This window comes from Ischnura elegans, chromosome X (genome assembly GCF_921293095.1).
Source record: "Ischnura elegans chromosome X, ioIscEleg1.1, whole genome shotgun sequence".
Taxonomy (NCBI): domain Eukaryota; kingdom Metazoa; phylum Arthropoda; class Insecta; order Odonata; family Coenagrionidae; genus Ischnura; species Ischnura elegans.
This window is the reverse complement of record NC_060259.1, coordinates 5,715,185-5,730,725: the sequence shown is the minus strand read 5'-3', so window position 1 is coordinate 5,730,725 and position 15,541 is coordinate 5,715,185. Positions and strand designations below refer to the sequence as shown.

At 39.9% G+C, this 15,541-nt stretch overlaps 1 protein-coding gene across 3 annotated transcripts in view; it reads right to left on the bottom strand.

Annotated features, from left to right (window-relative positions):
* Positions 1-15,541, bottom strand: part of LOC124170624 (ubiquitin conjugation factor E4 B) — a 302,332-nt gene that overhangs the window by 202,242 nt on the left and 84,549 nt on the right. For all 3 annotated transcript variants that reach the window (XR_006867521.1, XM_046549465.1, XM_046549466.1), the window contains exon 7: positions 14,937-15,095. Coding sequence is in view for 2 of the 3 variants with exons in the window: in XM_046549465.1 (XP_046405421.1) it covers positions 14,937-15,095 (159 nt within the window). In the remaining variant the exon portion in view is untranslated. The remainder of the gene's footprint in view (positions 1-14,936; positions 15,096-15,541) is intronic.

Below are 15,541 nucleotides of genomic sequence, written 5' to 3'. Positions count from 1 at the left end.
AACTTCCAAGACGGTGTTGATGGATAATATAAATGGTGTTCATCTTATTCATTAGAGGGTACCATGAACATTGACTTGAACTCTTCACTGAATGGTTTTCTGGGGTTAAAATCTCTTCTTCATAATTGTGAATGTGTCTTTTGAAAGGCAAGTTTAGTTTTGCTGTGCATTTATTCACAGCCATCCTAAGATTTCTCCTATGAAGTTAATTTCTTTCCTTAAATATTGACTACTTAATCAGGCTCTCAATATTATGCTGGATAAAATACGGTAGGAAACTGTAAGACACATTCCATGATGGTGGTAATGGAAATAGGTGAATGGTGATTGTGGCGGAGCCCTTCGTTACGAGCGCCATCACCAAGGTCCGCCACCTGGCTGAGGTCGTTGCCCTGGGACCCTGAGGTCCCTGCCGCTGCCGCCAGGGTACGCAGAACACAGCGCCAGCAAGGCGCCGCGAGAGAGAGATGCTCATGGAACGGCAGGGGAGAAGGACTTGAGACATAGACAAACTGTATCGCTAACCATCCAAATAAACATGGTCGGATTTACTTCCGTTTAATTTATTGAAGTGAGGTTAATCACCTATATATCCCTAACCCCTTCAGTGATCATCGTAGTGATGAGGGTCATTAATTTAAGGGTACCTTGAACACTGACTTGAACTCTTCTCTGAACAGTATTCTGGGGTTGAAATCTGGAATATGTTTGAGAATGCCTATTTAAGTGTGAAATTCATTAAGCTCATCTTCTGTTTGGAAAGTTCCAAGTTTTAACCCTTTCGCACCGGACGTCGGGTGGAGCCTACGGGCACTTTCATCGGTAGATGACCTGATATCATGTACAGCTGTCGTAGATTTTTCAACAAAAAACAACTGGATGTCCGCTCTGGCCGACGGGAGGGAGGGAAATGACTGCTGAGGTATCAATTGTTGGATACATTCAGGCCCGGCCTGAGACCCAGCTTAGCAAGTCCTTAGGACCACTCCTCGGCAATTAAGCCCAACCCTCCCACTCATTTATCATCATCCCCTCCGCAGGAATCCGTTGCGGAATAGTTATACTGTCAATAGTTTTTTCAATGATTTATTTTGTTACATATTACAATTTTTTTATACTATGAAATGAACTTTTCGTTTTGCCCTGCGAGTAAGTAATTTTTAAATGAAATGTTATCGTTAAAAATAACAGACTTCTGGAATTACAGCCTTGTATTTTATTGTTGTCTGGAGTTACAGCCTTGTATTGACTAACTTTGTTGTAATTGATGCTAGAAACCCGTTTAATATTCCACAGTGCTTAAAAAATGTCAGTAACTCTTTCAGAAGAGTTGATCATAGAAAATCAAATACAATCTTTGGTTGAAAAAACACTGGTAACACAATAAGTTGACCATAGATTCGTGCCAACTGAAAATACCAGGATAACTCCACTCCAAAAAAGAGCTCCCTGCAGAGAGGTTTAAAATATTCTCTTGCTACTCATAGCACAGGCTGTAGAAAATAAAATAGGGGAGGATACGACCAACAAACCAATGGAAGAGAGTTGGAAAACCATTAGAAGTGGTCTGCAAGCGGCAGCTGAGGAAGTTCTTGGTAAAAGAAGAGTCGTTATGAAAAAACCATGGATCACGCAGGAAGTATTAGATCTCATTGAAGAAAGAAGAAAATACAAGGCTGCGAAAACAGAGGAAGGACAGAATCGTTACAAGAGAATAAGGAACGAAATATGTCGTAAAGCACGGAAGGCTAGAGAAACGTGGTTGAAAAGCATTTGCGAAGACGTGCAAAACAATCTTAAACATGGAAAAGTAGAGGCCGCTTACAGGATAGTGAGGAACCACTTTAAGGAAAGGGGCGTAAGATGTAATACCCTTAGGGACAAAAACGGAGAACTATTGATTGAAAACGAAGAAAAAGGGAAGAGATGGAAGGAATATCTGGAAGATTTGTACAAAGGAAGTCGCCTCAGAACGAATGCTATCGAAAACAAGAGGGAAGTGGATGCCGATGACATGGGAGCCCCAATTTTAAGATCGGAATTTGATGCGGCTGTAAGAGACCTCAGGATAAATAAAACGTCTGGCATTGATGACATTCCTGCAGAACTAATTAAAAATTCAGGAGAGAAGACGTTGAACCAGTTGTACAAAATCATTAGTGAAATGTATTCGACAGGTGAGATACCAGAGGACTTTGAGAGGAACATTATAATCCCTATTCCTAAGAAGGAAAGAGCGGAGAACTGCGAAGAATTTAGGACCATAAGCCTTCCTACACATGCATCAAAGATACTGACAAGGATCATCTATAGAAGAATAGAACGAAAAGCAGAAGAGTACTTGGATGGGGACCAATTTGGATTCAGAAAAAAACAAAGGCACAAGGGAAGCAATATAGGCCCTAAGACTGCTCATAGAGAAGAGAATGGAAAAGAACAAGCCAACATTTGTTGCGCTTGTGGACTTAGAGAAAGCATTTGACAGCGTGGATTGGAGCACAATGCTTGGAATCCTAAAGGAAATTGGGGTTCTTTATAATGACAGAAGAATCATCCACAGTTTAAACAAAAACCAAGTAGCCGTGATAAAATCAGGGCCCAGCTGTGAAGAAGCAAGAATTAAGAAAGGAGTGCGACAAGGCTGTACATTGTCACCCGTAATTTTCAACGTTTACATTGAAAAAGCCATTAATGAAATCAATGAAAAGGAATTGGGAGTGAATATCCATGGAGAAAAAATTAGCATGCTAAGATTTGCCGATGACATAGCCGTTATAGCAGAAATAGAGAAGGATTTGAAAAATATTCTGGTTAATATGGGTAGGGTAATGAGTAGATATCAACTGAAAATAAGCACGAAGAAAACCAAGATCTTAGTATGCAGCAGAAGAGAAGAAGTCAAGACCAACATTAAAATAGGGAGGCAAAAAGTGATAGAGGTGGATGAATTCTGTTATTTGGGAAGCAAGATAACTAGTGACGGGAGAATCAAGAGAGAAATTATCAGCAGAATAGCCCAGGCGAAGAGAGCATTCCACCAAAAGAGAGACCTGCTTACAGCGGGAAACTTAAATATGGAAGTAAAGAAACAATTCATAAGAACCTATATCTGGAGTATGCTCCTATACGGAAGTGAGGCATGGACAATGACCGCAGCGGAGAAAGCAAGGATGGAGGCCTTTGAAATGTGGTGCTACAGAAGAATGATGAAAATCAAATGGATCGACCGAGTTAGTAACGAGGAAGTCCTAAGAAGGGTAGGAGAGAAGAGAAGCCTCATGAAAACCTTAATAAGAAGACGGAACAACCTTATAGGCCACATCTTGAGACATGATGGCCTGATGAAGACAATCGTCGAAGGACAAGTGGAAGGCAAGAATGGAAAAGGAAGACCTCGAACAAAATATATGGAACAAGTGAAGAGAGATGTGAAAGAGAAGAAATGCGTAGGTGTGAAAAGATTAGCTGATAGGAGAACTGAGTGGAGAGCTGCGTCAAACCAATCCTAGGATTGTTGACCAGTGATGATGATGATGATGATGACTCATAGCACAAAAATGTTTTCCTATTGTAAGCACTGGCAGGAAAGTGTTAAAATGTAAATATAATTTAATAGTCAGAGGGCATAATGTGTTCAGAATTAAGCAATGGAGTAGCAATATGATTGTACTTATTTAATTTGATTATAATTTTAGATATTCTGGTAAATGTTGAAAGGAGTTTTTTGTGTCAAGGAGTAACAATGATGTGTAATGGTAGTTTCAGATTATTCCTTTTTATAGTTTTATTTGCTGGCAGGACAATTGCCATTGTGGTAATAGTTAATTTCCAGAATGTTGTCTGCAAATTGAAATCAGTTTAGTATTTTCCTGTAGCACAAACTATGAAAGATGGTGTAGAAACTTAAGTGATTGCATGTTTATTAAACATCAAGAGGTTATAAAACTTTATCATGACTGTTAATAATGAGCATTTGATATAACTCAGATGCTGTTCAATGAAATTGGTTTTTTATTCCTTTTTTTTGATGTAATAAAGCTCAAAAATGTATTTATATTTTTATTTACAGGTTCAGATATTCCAGTAGTCAATGTCACTGACAGTAAAGGAACATACAAACGTTGAGAATAATGCCAGATGTGTAGCAGTTTTCATCGACTATTCATCATTCTCTCTTACTACATACTTTGACATTCCAATATGGCCACCGCCACACTCACACGTGTTCTTACCGTCCCGATGATTTTGTGTTTTTTGTTGGTGCAAACATGATTTTCTGCCAGTTTTATTCTGTTTTATGCAAGTGAACTCAACCCCCTCCCACTACAGATTATAATCATATTTCTGTGCTTTGCCTGTGCTCTACAAGAAGTTTTGTGTTTCCGTGCTCACCGCCTTGTGGTCTCCCCCTAGTGCACTCCATCTCCCGGCGATCCTTAGTGCCCTGCCCCAGGGACTCGCGTGGCATCCACCGTGATTCGGGCATTCTCTGTGGGCAACTACGTTCATTTCTGCGCTTGTGTTCCTTGTGGAAGCACTTAGCTTTCCTCATCCTTCTTGCTGGTGATGTTAATATTAATCCAGGTCCAGGGTGTAATTTGTACCACCAGAACACGAGGAGCATTCTAAACAAACTCTCGGACCTCGCCGCTCACATCAGTGAACTGTCCTCTTTCCAAGTGATTGCACTTACCGAAACATGGCTAAGTGGAAAAGTTTCTGACTATGAGTTGAACTTCACTTCCTCTCACCAAATGTTCCAACGAGATCGACCCTCTCGTGGTGGGGGTGTGCTTTTGGCAATTGATGCAAATTTACCTGCAATTTGGCAGATGGATATAGAACTAAACTGTGAAATAGTGTGGACAGAAATTCAATTTAATCGCGGAAAAAACTGCGGTCGGAAATTATTCATTGGTTGCTTTTATCGCCCACCCAATAGCACCCTATCCGTCCTCGAGGAGTGCTTTGCCTCGGTTCTCCGTATCTGCTCGCTTGGTGATGTGATCTTATTTGGGGACTTCAATCTATCTATTCAGTGGACATCCCGCACTGATGGTCGCACCTCCACCCCGCTCATGACTTTTTCATTCATCATTTTATCCATGGGCCAGAAATCTGGCAACACTGGATCTAGTGCTATCGTCCTTCCAACTTCCCTCAATTACTGTTTGGAGAATCATTTTTATATCCGACCATGAGTCGCTCGAGTGCTCCCTTGTGCTCCCCCTCCCCCCACTGTAGCATTCATCCCAGCCCCCCAGGGTCCCCAGAGCATGGAACAAAGCCGCTTGGCCAGAGCTTAAGCATGCACTTTCACTTCTTCCGTGGACCCTCCAGGAGGGAGGGTCTCCCGAAGACGGCAAGGAAGTCTTTTATGACCTTCTCCATGCTGCCATTGATGATTTCGTCCCAGTTCGCCGTCTATCCAAAAGAAGACCCATCTGGCATTCCTCGGATACAACACTTGTCCTGAGAAATAAACTCAAGGCTTGGAAGCATTGGAAAAAATGCCCTAGCCCCCTGTCCCGCGCCATGCATGCTTCCTCATTGCCGAGACTACAAAACCCACACACAGGAAATTTCTGTCGGAATTCGTGACAATCCGAAACGATTCTGGACCCCCGTTAATGCCAGAAGAAAGTCACACAGAATCCCTACCTCTGTGTCCTGCAATGGAATGATTTCTCAAAGTAATGAGTGCCCGGGGGTTTTCAATGAGGATTTTTGTGCAAACTCTGCCACTCCAACACTCCCTCTCCCGAAGCTTCAACCCGTATGCCACCAGTCCCTTTCATCCTTCTCCACTGATCCTAAAGAAGTTCTGTCCTTTCTAATGGCACTGCCCTCCTCGAAGGCCACGGGTTCCGACAATATCGACTCTCTCTTGCACCGCCAACACCCTTTGCACCCCTATATCCATCCTCTTAAATAGGTCTTTCTCCATTGGTGCATTCCCTGAACAATAGAAGAGCGCAAATGTCACACCAATTTTAAAATCTGGCCCCAAAGGAATCGTTGAAAATTATCGTCCAATTTCCATTCTACCTGTACTGTCCATTATTTTTGAGAGAATCATACATAGTCGTCTTCTTCACTTCTCCCTCCCCTACATTTCCCCCATTAGCATGGTTTCCTTCCCGGCGGGTCGTGTCTCTCTAACCTTGCGGTACTGCACCACCATATCACCAACTCTTTCGAGTCTAACTCACAGCTCGATATAAAAACTCTTCTCGTGATACCGCGTAAGATTATATGAAAGCGCCGACGTTTCGGGTACCGGCTCGCTACCCATTCTCACCGCTACTGACAGAAAATTTGAAGTGACCGTTGAAGCTCAGCATTAGGAGGGGCCGGATTGGTCGAGGCCCGATTGTTGTCGCGGAGGACCGTGGACCAGTGGAGACTTAGCTCTGGCAAGCATAATTTTTTAAAGAGTTCTATTCCTAAGAGCTGCTGATCGAATATCCCTCCCGCTCCTTAGTCTACGCTGGTCCACGGTCCTCCGCGACAACAATCGGGACTCGACCAATCCGGCCCCTCCTAATGCTGAGCTTCAACGGTCACTTCAAATTTTCTGTCAGTAGCCGTGAGAATGGGTAGTGAGCCGGTACCCAAAACGTTGGTGCTCTCATATAATCTTACCCGCGAGGTATCCCGAGAAGTTTTTGCATGTTGTTCGCCAGGAAAGAGTTAAATCTTACATCACAGCTCGATTTTTGCTAAGTAGACTTCTCCAAAGCCTTCGACACCACTAACCATACATTACTAATACATAAACTTAAACACCGTTACAATATACTTTCAAAGTTTCTACCTCTGATCAACAGCTTCCTCAGTTCACGTTACCAACGGGTATTGATTGACGACATCTCATCCTCATACTCACGAGTTAAATCTGGTGTACTGCAGGGAAGCGTCCTTGGTCCCCTCCTATTCGCACTCTTCATAGACAATATTACTGATGGCATTAGCCCTTTTGGCTGCAATGTTCTGCTGTACGCGGACAATTGCAAGATTTTCAAAAAGGTGGATCGCCCCACCGACTCACATTCCCTTCAATCCGCACTCAATTTTATCTTCGAATGGTGCACTACTTGGCTGATACGGGTCAATCCCTCTAAATTGACGATCATGACATTCACTTTAAAAAACAATCCCCTGAAACACTCTTACAGCCTTTTAAATAAGCCTATCCCTCTTGTAACCTCCCACTGTGACCTAGGTGTGATCTTTGATGACAAATTAAAATTTCAGGATCACATTTCGATGATCGTGAAGAGAGCAATGGCCATTGTTGGTATGCCATATTGACTAACAGACCTTCACGACCCTACCGCTTTAAGAAGTTTTTTTTCGGATGTATTCTCCCCATACTAGAATACTGCTCACCAGTTTGGTCTACCGCCTGCCCCACTACTCTAAACTTGCTCAACCGTCCTCTCAACTTCTTTCTTGCTGTTGCCCGCCATCGAATCCCCACACTCGGATATTACGCCCGTGACGCTATCCTTTCCTCCCTCAGGATATCTAACATAACAAGCCGCCGTGTCTTATCTGATCTCATGTTTCTGCATAGAATCTTCAGCGGTTCTCTGCGGACAAACGAAATTCTCCCTCTATTCCGTTTTCATGTTCCTCCTCGCCCCTTACGAAATAACTCTCTGCTTCATATTCCGCGATTCCGTCTTTCCATCTCTCAACGCTCTCTCTTCTACCAAATCCCTTCCTTGTTTTAACTCCATAGCTTCAAAAATCCCTTCCCTGGACCTATTTTCCTCTACCCCTAATTAGAAAGCCACCTTAAAATGCCATCTGAATAATTCACCATTGTCTAATCACTCGGTTTAAAATTTTTATTTTCTGTAAGTAATTATTTATTGTGCTATTGTTTGTTATCTTTTAGGTATTATTTATTTAAAGAACAGCCAATGTAAAAGCCTTTGTGCCATTTTTGGTGATGTAATAAATAAATACCATAACTTGAATCTATTGTAACAGTAATGTTAACTCAGGTGTACTTCAGATTCATTCTTCATTTGCATATTTTATTTATTTTATTTTATTCGCAAACCACCGGATACAGCTCTTATTGGCCATTTTACACCGGGGTGTTCAACAAATGTAACAATTAAACGTACACAAACGACCATGCCCTGGACCGGGGAAACCTACCCAGGCGGGACTCGAACCCGCGACCTCTTGTTTGGCAGGCGAGAACGTTACCCCGCCGCCACCGAGGCCGGCAATATTTTGCATTGATTGTATAAATAATCTTAGTTCCGATGGAATAGGGTGGTTTTCTATATTTTTTTATTGCCTAAATCGAAAGATTATTATTCCTGGAGTACATATTTCATGCTTTGTGATTTTTAAATGACCATATCTATTTTTCGCAATTAAATGAAAACTGAAAATTTTCAAGCGCGCGAAAACAAGACAGCTAAGTATGAATGCTGGGAAAGGCCCATGTGGCATCTGGCTGCTGCTGTGTGAGGCCACCTGGGTGCGAGGCTATGAATGCAGCTACGATGCAGGCTGCTTGTTGCTGAGCATGGCGGTAGCATAGAGCACTCTGCTAGCAGGTAGCGCTTGGCTTAAATAAGGATTTTTAATACCCTAGCAAACGAAGGAAACTTTCCGACCTTCGGCAATTTTAATAGGTGATTATTAAGACAAGTTTCCCTGAGCTCTGTGCCTCATGCATGCATTGGTACTCTCAGATGATCTACAACTCCTATCTACTCGTATAGAATCTAGGTACCTGTGACGTCACGTGGAGTGGCATTGCATGGGTGCCAATCTGGCCTTTTTCAAATGCCGTTAAAATTCACCATTAACATTCGTCTAAACTGAGATTTCTAAAACAAAATAATTTATGTATAATGAATACACTAATGGTGGGAAACGAATCGCAATCAATGCCTTTCATTTTCTTTAACGAAGGAAACTACCCTATTGTAAAATCATTCGCGAAACCTGAAAACGTAACATTTGTGGTGTGAGTACATTATATACATACGTTGGAAAAAAGTGAATCATTTACCTCCTTCAATGATTTATTTTAAGGGAGCTGTTAACATTGGTGCAACTCTCATGAAAATTACATAAACTGCACGTCAGCTTGTGGTTTCCAAGGTTGTTCTTGTCTTATTTTGGGGAAGAATAGTGTTTCTCATATGTCAGCACTTAAAATTGACCAGACTCATCCTCAATTTCCTCAGATAATATCCATTGCACCATTTTCATGTAAGTTTACTCGGATGTTACATGTGAAATTTCTTTCGATCTGAAGATAACAATTGTCTCTCAGCTTATATTTGACATTCCTAACCTGAAATTATTCCTTCGACAAGAACGCATCACTATATAGTAGCCCTTAGAGTAATAATAGTAGTTTTGGAATTGATTTACCCTGTTTCTTATTAAATCAATATAATATTAAAATTTTCAAGCATTGACCCTCCCCCCCCCCTTAATTGCATTTGAGCGATGGTCAGGGGTTCACTTAGAGGTCTCAAATTTTTCAGGCCTTATTTTTTGGTCAGTCCCACAACTTTTTTCATTGGGTCAGATGGATTTGAAAATAATCGATTTTTCTGATCCGCCTTAATGCGCAGTCATGACCTATGAGTAGGGACATAAGGTCATCACCACATGTATTCCAATTTTGCACCATTTCTACTCAAATGCTGGTATTAGAGACAAAGTGGTGTGATTTGTTGAGGAGGAATCACAGGCCAGCCTGGTGACAAATGTAAACAAACCACAACACAAGAATACAATCTCCCTTTTACAAACACACTGATTTACAAAATTCAACCATTTTGGTCCATTTGACTTCATTAATCAAGAGGTTCCACTGTACTTGCATGCTATAGCAGAGAGCAGAGGCACTGCTTCTACCATCTGAAGAGATCTTAAAATACTGGAAGGACAACAAAAGTTTTCTAAGTTTGAGGAAGCTCTCCAAAAAGCTCTCTTTAACATCACCATCAACATTAATCTTGGAAAGAATGTGTAGCACATCACATTATGACAGTTAGTAAAAAACAGATAAATAGATTAGATTCCTAATTAGTTGGAATACTCGTTTTCATAAAAATCTTAACTAAGGGCTTGTTTTGATTAGATTTCTTATTTCCATTATCTCAATACATACGTAGTTGTATTTGTGGAAACTATTCTTAAATTTGTCTCCAATTGAACGCAGTCGTTGAGTCATTTCCATACTTATTAATTTGAGAGATGCTCATGAGGATTTGCATTCTCATTTGAATGCAGTAAACTTAAGAGATTTGTCCCAGTCCTACAAAGTAAGTGAATAAGTCATGGCTTTGATGATAGACAGCTAGATAAATAATGAAGAAGCACTCGATAAAATGATACCAATGAAATTGCCAGTCCAGGCTGATAGCTCTTCGAAAAATGTGTACAGATCAGGAGATACATAGGTCCACTCTTCACTAATACAGTTAATATGATCAAAGCGAAATTTTTAATATCTGCATTCTGATGTACTGCATATGTGTGATATCTCTTAGTAAGACAGGAACTACCACATTCTAAACTCTACACATAATCGGCTAATTGTAAGCTGGTAAAGTAGAAATAGGACACAGAAAAAACACAGCAGCCCAAAAATGCTGGCGATCATGCGTGGTAACATTAAGGGAGATGTTTTTAGATTAAAGAGAGCATAAGAAGAATTTGGTAGAGAAGTGAAAAGGAACTTTCAAAGGAAAATAATAAACAGTTATTCTATCATAAATACCTACACTGGCAATACTAAACATGCAAAACAAATTTAACAGCAAAGAGATGAATATAAAAAAAAACAGCATGCAACAGAATTTTAAGAGGCATGGGCTAGAATGAAATGAGAGAAATTACAACAATGTTTTTCCAAACTCAGGATTACTATTTTTTTAGTAAAATGAATTAATTTAGTAAAATTTCATTAAGAAAATTTAATAACTTAAAATGACATTTTTAGAAGATTATTAAAAAATAATGGATGGGGTAAGGGTCCAAAATAAACGTAAATGTAGAATGAGAAAAAAATGTCTTTATATGTAAATATTTGATTTTCACAGCTGGAAAGCATTTTGGAAGTAGGGATCAATCAAGAGATCAATGAAGAGAAAAAGTAATTCATTGAATGCACTAAAGATACAAGTTGGAAGATAGTAGAACTTAGAAAAATTAAAAATTCAGAGACGTACAGCACATGATTATGTATTAGCATTAAGAAAGGAAAGAAGATGTTAAGGAAAGGGATACTGTCAATGGGTCTGCAGTCGGACACTTTCTTATTGGTAATTTATATATTACGAGTATGGTTTTTAAATTACGCTAATATTTTGATGACATAAGAATTATAAATCAGTCAAAATATGCATTCGTGCCATTTTAATTAACCCATACATTGTTTTCTGACCAAAATGTGTGTCCGACTCCAACCACCAATCCAGTATTGAGTCATACGGTCTTTTAAATTTCACAGAAATCAGTGTTTGCAGGCACTTCTGCCCAGACTTGGGTGCACAACCAATGAAAAAAGGTTATTCAATCAAGAAAAAATGTCGAAGGGCTGGTTATGGGATTATTTTTGGTATGAGAGTTACAGAGCTGCATCATAATTTTTAAAAATTTGAGTGAATTGAAAAAATCATTTTTATTGTTGACCAATCTTTCAATAAACATTATTACCATCACAGTCTACATTAAAATGGAAATAGGTCACTCTTCTGCTTATTTTTACCTCGTGTGGGGGATCTAGCTTTTTCTCAATTTGAATTAAATCCACTAAACACCTGTCATCTGCATCCGACCATTTAAAATGTTTTCCCTTTTTCCATGCACATCGAACGTCTAATTCTTCGTCCTCAACACCCTCCACACATTCAACATAATAACTTACACTTTTCTAGCCTGGGAATTGAACTATCACCCAATCTCGTCTCTCAGGAACACATGTTTCCATTTCCTCGCACAGCTCCATTACCACAGCATTTGAAGATTCCCCTTCTAACAATGAATCATTAAAATGAGGAATCTGCACTCATCTTCAATACTTTTTACCCTTTTTAGCACCCGTGAAGCCCTGATTGGTTTCCTCCGGCCGTTTCCTCAAAACGTCGGCAGATGTGCTTCATGTTTACCAGGCCCCATGTTTAGTTTTTTTCTTCTTGAAGGGGGATTGCTTTTTTGGCTTCCGTACCACATTTTTTCTAACAGTTTCAACACCAAGTGTACCACAAGCTGCTCGTTCCTCTCATTGTCATTCGAATTACCTAATCCATTCGGAATCTTCTTCAGGGCATTCTCCATGGAGAATGAGTGAATTCTGCAAGTGCCGAAATCAGCTATAAGATGAGCAGCAGCATTGGGCTCAACCCTTTCACACAGTCTATTTAAGAGAGAAGGGAAAACATATTTGGGAAGTGTAGCAAGTCTTCTATTGCCTGTCGCCCTTCATTCAGTGAAATTTCTCTCGAAGCCATTTTAAGTGGCCGAAAAAAAGCCACATCCAATAGCTGAGGCGGGTGACTGGCATTGGGAGGAAGAGAAACAAATCTAATGCCATTTTCCTTGCACTTCCTAATCACATCCACATGAAAATGGCTGGATAAATTGTCACCAATCACCACTTTTGGGCCCATGAGGCTATTTACCCATGGCATCAAAATGGTTGCAAACCAGTCGAGAAATGTAATTTCATTGAACCATCTAGATGCTGACCTATTACATACTATATCAAGCACTCTTGGGCCCCCCAAGGGTCCGTGCATCCCACATTTTCTCAGATTTGTACACCACATACATAGGTAACGTTCGCCCAATTGCTGTCCCCGGGAACATGATGGAAGTGCAAGATTTAGATGAGCTCAAAATATGTGCAGGATATTTAGTCCCCCTCTTGAATATGAACACTTTCCAACCAGGATCATCCCCAAGGTTCGTCTCGTCATAATTGTGGATGTTGGATGGAGGAATCCATCGATCGTCTTTCTCAGCTGTTCAAAATCTTGTTTGCATTGCTGAGGATCAACCTGTAAATAGGTACCAAAGTTTTGGAGGAAAATTTTAAAAACACAAAATAATCAACACTTGCACTGGAAATAAAAATAATAGAACGAAACCTTACCTTAGATCTTCTTGAGGGAATATTTCTACGAGCATTACGTAGTGCGAGCGAATATTTCTAAGTCCGCAAAGAAAGTTCAGCATTTCTGCAGAGAAATCCTTCCACCCATTCTTCTCAAAGCAAATTATTCTTAAATCGTGGCTCAGAACTTCCAGCTTTGTCCAGATATTGTTTGCCCAATATACGAAGGTCAAATTTTGTAAATGGAAAGCCCCATTCTGAAACCTCTTGTCAGATTTGCACAGACAATTGCCTCCTCTTCTTCAATAAACACTGTCTGAGCTCCATGTTTACCAGGATATTTTCCACAAAGACGATCAGAAAGAGTGGACTTTGGGATCTGGTATTTCTTGGAAGTAGCTCTGATTGAAAGTTTCTTCAATTTAACTTCCTCAAATGCCTTCTCAATATCACGGTACCTATCCATTCTCTGGGCCAAATGCCACCAATTCAACTTCGTAGCACAACTAACACGAATCACACACACGCATACTGTCTTTCTCCGAATATAGTCCCGCTCTGAATATAGTCCCCCCCCCTAATTTTGAGGCTTCAGTTTCGGGAGAAGTTTAAAAAATGTGTTCGAATATTGTCCCCCCCTATACTTTCACCATGGGCATTTTTGGAAAAAAGGGGGGACTATATTCAGACATATACGGTACTTCTCCCGTCACTTGGCGTTGCTCTGTCCGACTTCAGGCGCCGAAATGTCTGCACGCTGGCCGACTCAAGATGGAATGAGATGAAATTTATTCGACGCTCAAAATTGATAGTTGAGTAAATTGTAAATAATGTATTCTTGGAAAGAGCATCCTTCTCCATGGTTTATACTCACCTTCATACTGATTGTAACTATGTTGACGGAGGTTGCATGTGGAAGTTAGACAATGACATTTTTTCAAGAATGTTTCTGAAATTAATATTGTTACAACTTCGAGCCCGATGAAATTGAGATAGGCAGTGTCGCAATTGCTCCCAAAAAGCAAACATTATATGCAACGCAATCATATTACGTCGTGGGAAGTGAAGCAAACAGGGAGAATGCTTTAACAATTCTAAATCAGAACTGCTCGGTGTTCAACTTCACACCCCCTGTCCGGCTTTCGACAAAATGACGGTATGTAAATGGTTTGAAAAAGGCAGGGAGCAGAGAGACCAACTCAAAGAAAGGAACAGCAAAAAGATCCCTTAGATGATGACCTTGATGGGAAGAAATTCCATTTGAACCTATATTACCACAAAAATCTAATGAATGATAACAAATACTTGAAATTTTCCAAAATAATTATACACCACATGTTTCACGTGAATCACTAAGAGAACTGCCATAAAGAACAAAACTAACATTATTAAATATCTATCAAAGAAAAAATTTTATAATCGAATCCCCAAAAGCAGACTTCAGTTTACTGCCTTCAGTTTTTTCACCTGGATTTATCTCGAATTCCTTTCCCAGATAGCTTGATGGAAAATACTGGGATAGCTTGTAAATATAAAACCATCATACATCACGTCAAGTAGCTAGCAGATATCACAAAACTCTATATGAAAGAATATTACTTTGAAGCATTTGCAGGAAATCCAACACTTACATAAAAACATGGAAACCCTTTCATACGAGAACCAGAACTGCAGATACAAAAGAACTTCATTCATCACAGCATTTACAAACTTGAAAATCAAAAATAAGCTCAGAGATACATAAAATCGCTGTATAAACAAATCACCAAATAACTCTTTGTTGTTGAAATGTAAAAGCATATGAATGCACATGTACTTTACTTACCAATTTACATATCAGATCACAAATTACTCGGCTACCATCTGGTCCACATCTCAACTGAGTAAGTTTAAATAAAGCATTTATTGGTTTGTTATAGAAAACATCCATAACTGTGAACCTCTTCATGCATTTGGCAAGTTCCTTCAACAATTTCCCCATCACCTGAAACAGAAATTATGGCAATTATCATAGACTTAACAAAATTAAAAATGTCCATAAATGCAACTCACGAAATTTTCATATTTAAGTAATTGTATATTTGGCAAGCACAAGAAGAAGACGTACTATGAAGAAAGTGATAAGCAGCTCCAGATAGTATTGTTAGTTGTCATGAATATCAGAAAGACATGACACAGGTGTAGTCATCATTTTAAGGTAAAACTATTCCAAGTCAGATACAGACAAATTTTCAAGCTGGGCCTTTCACTTCATTGCATGAAAATGCCTTCTAATTCACTTTTAATACTTAAGGAAGCACAAAAATTCAGATGGGATCACCATCTCCAGTGGTAATTCAGCTATACACCCATACCTCATATAACGCAATTTCGATATAGCGCAAATTCGTTCCTCCGGGAAACACCACAATGCAGTGTAGCATAATCAAA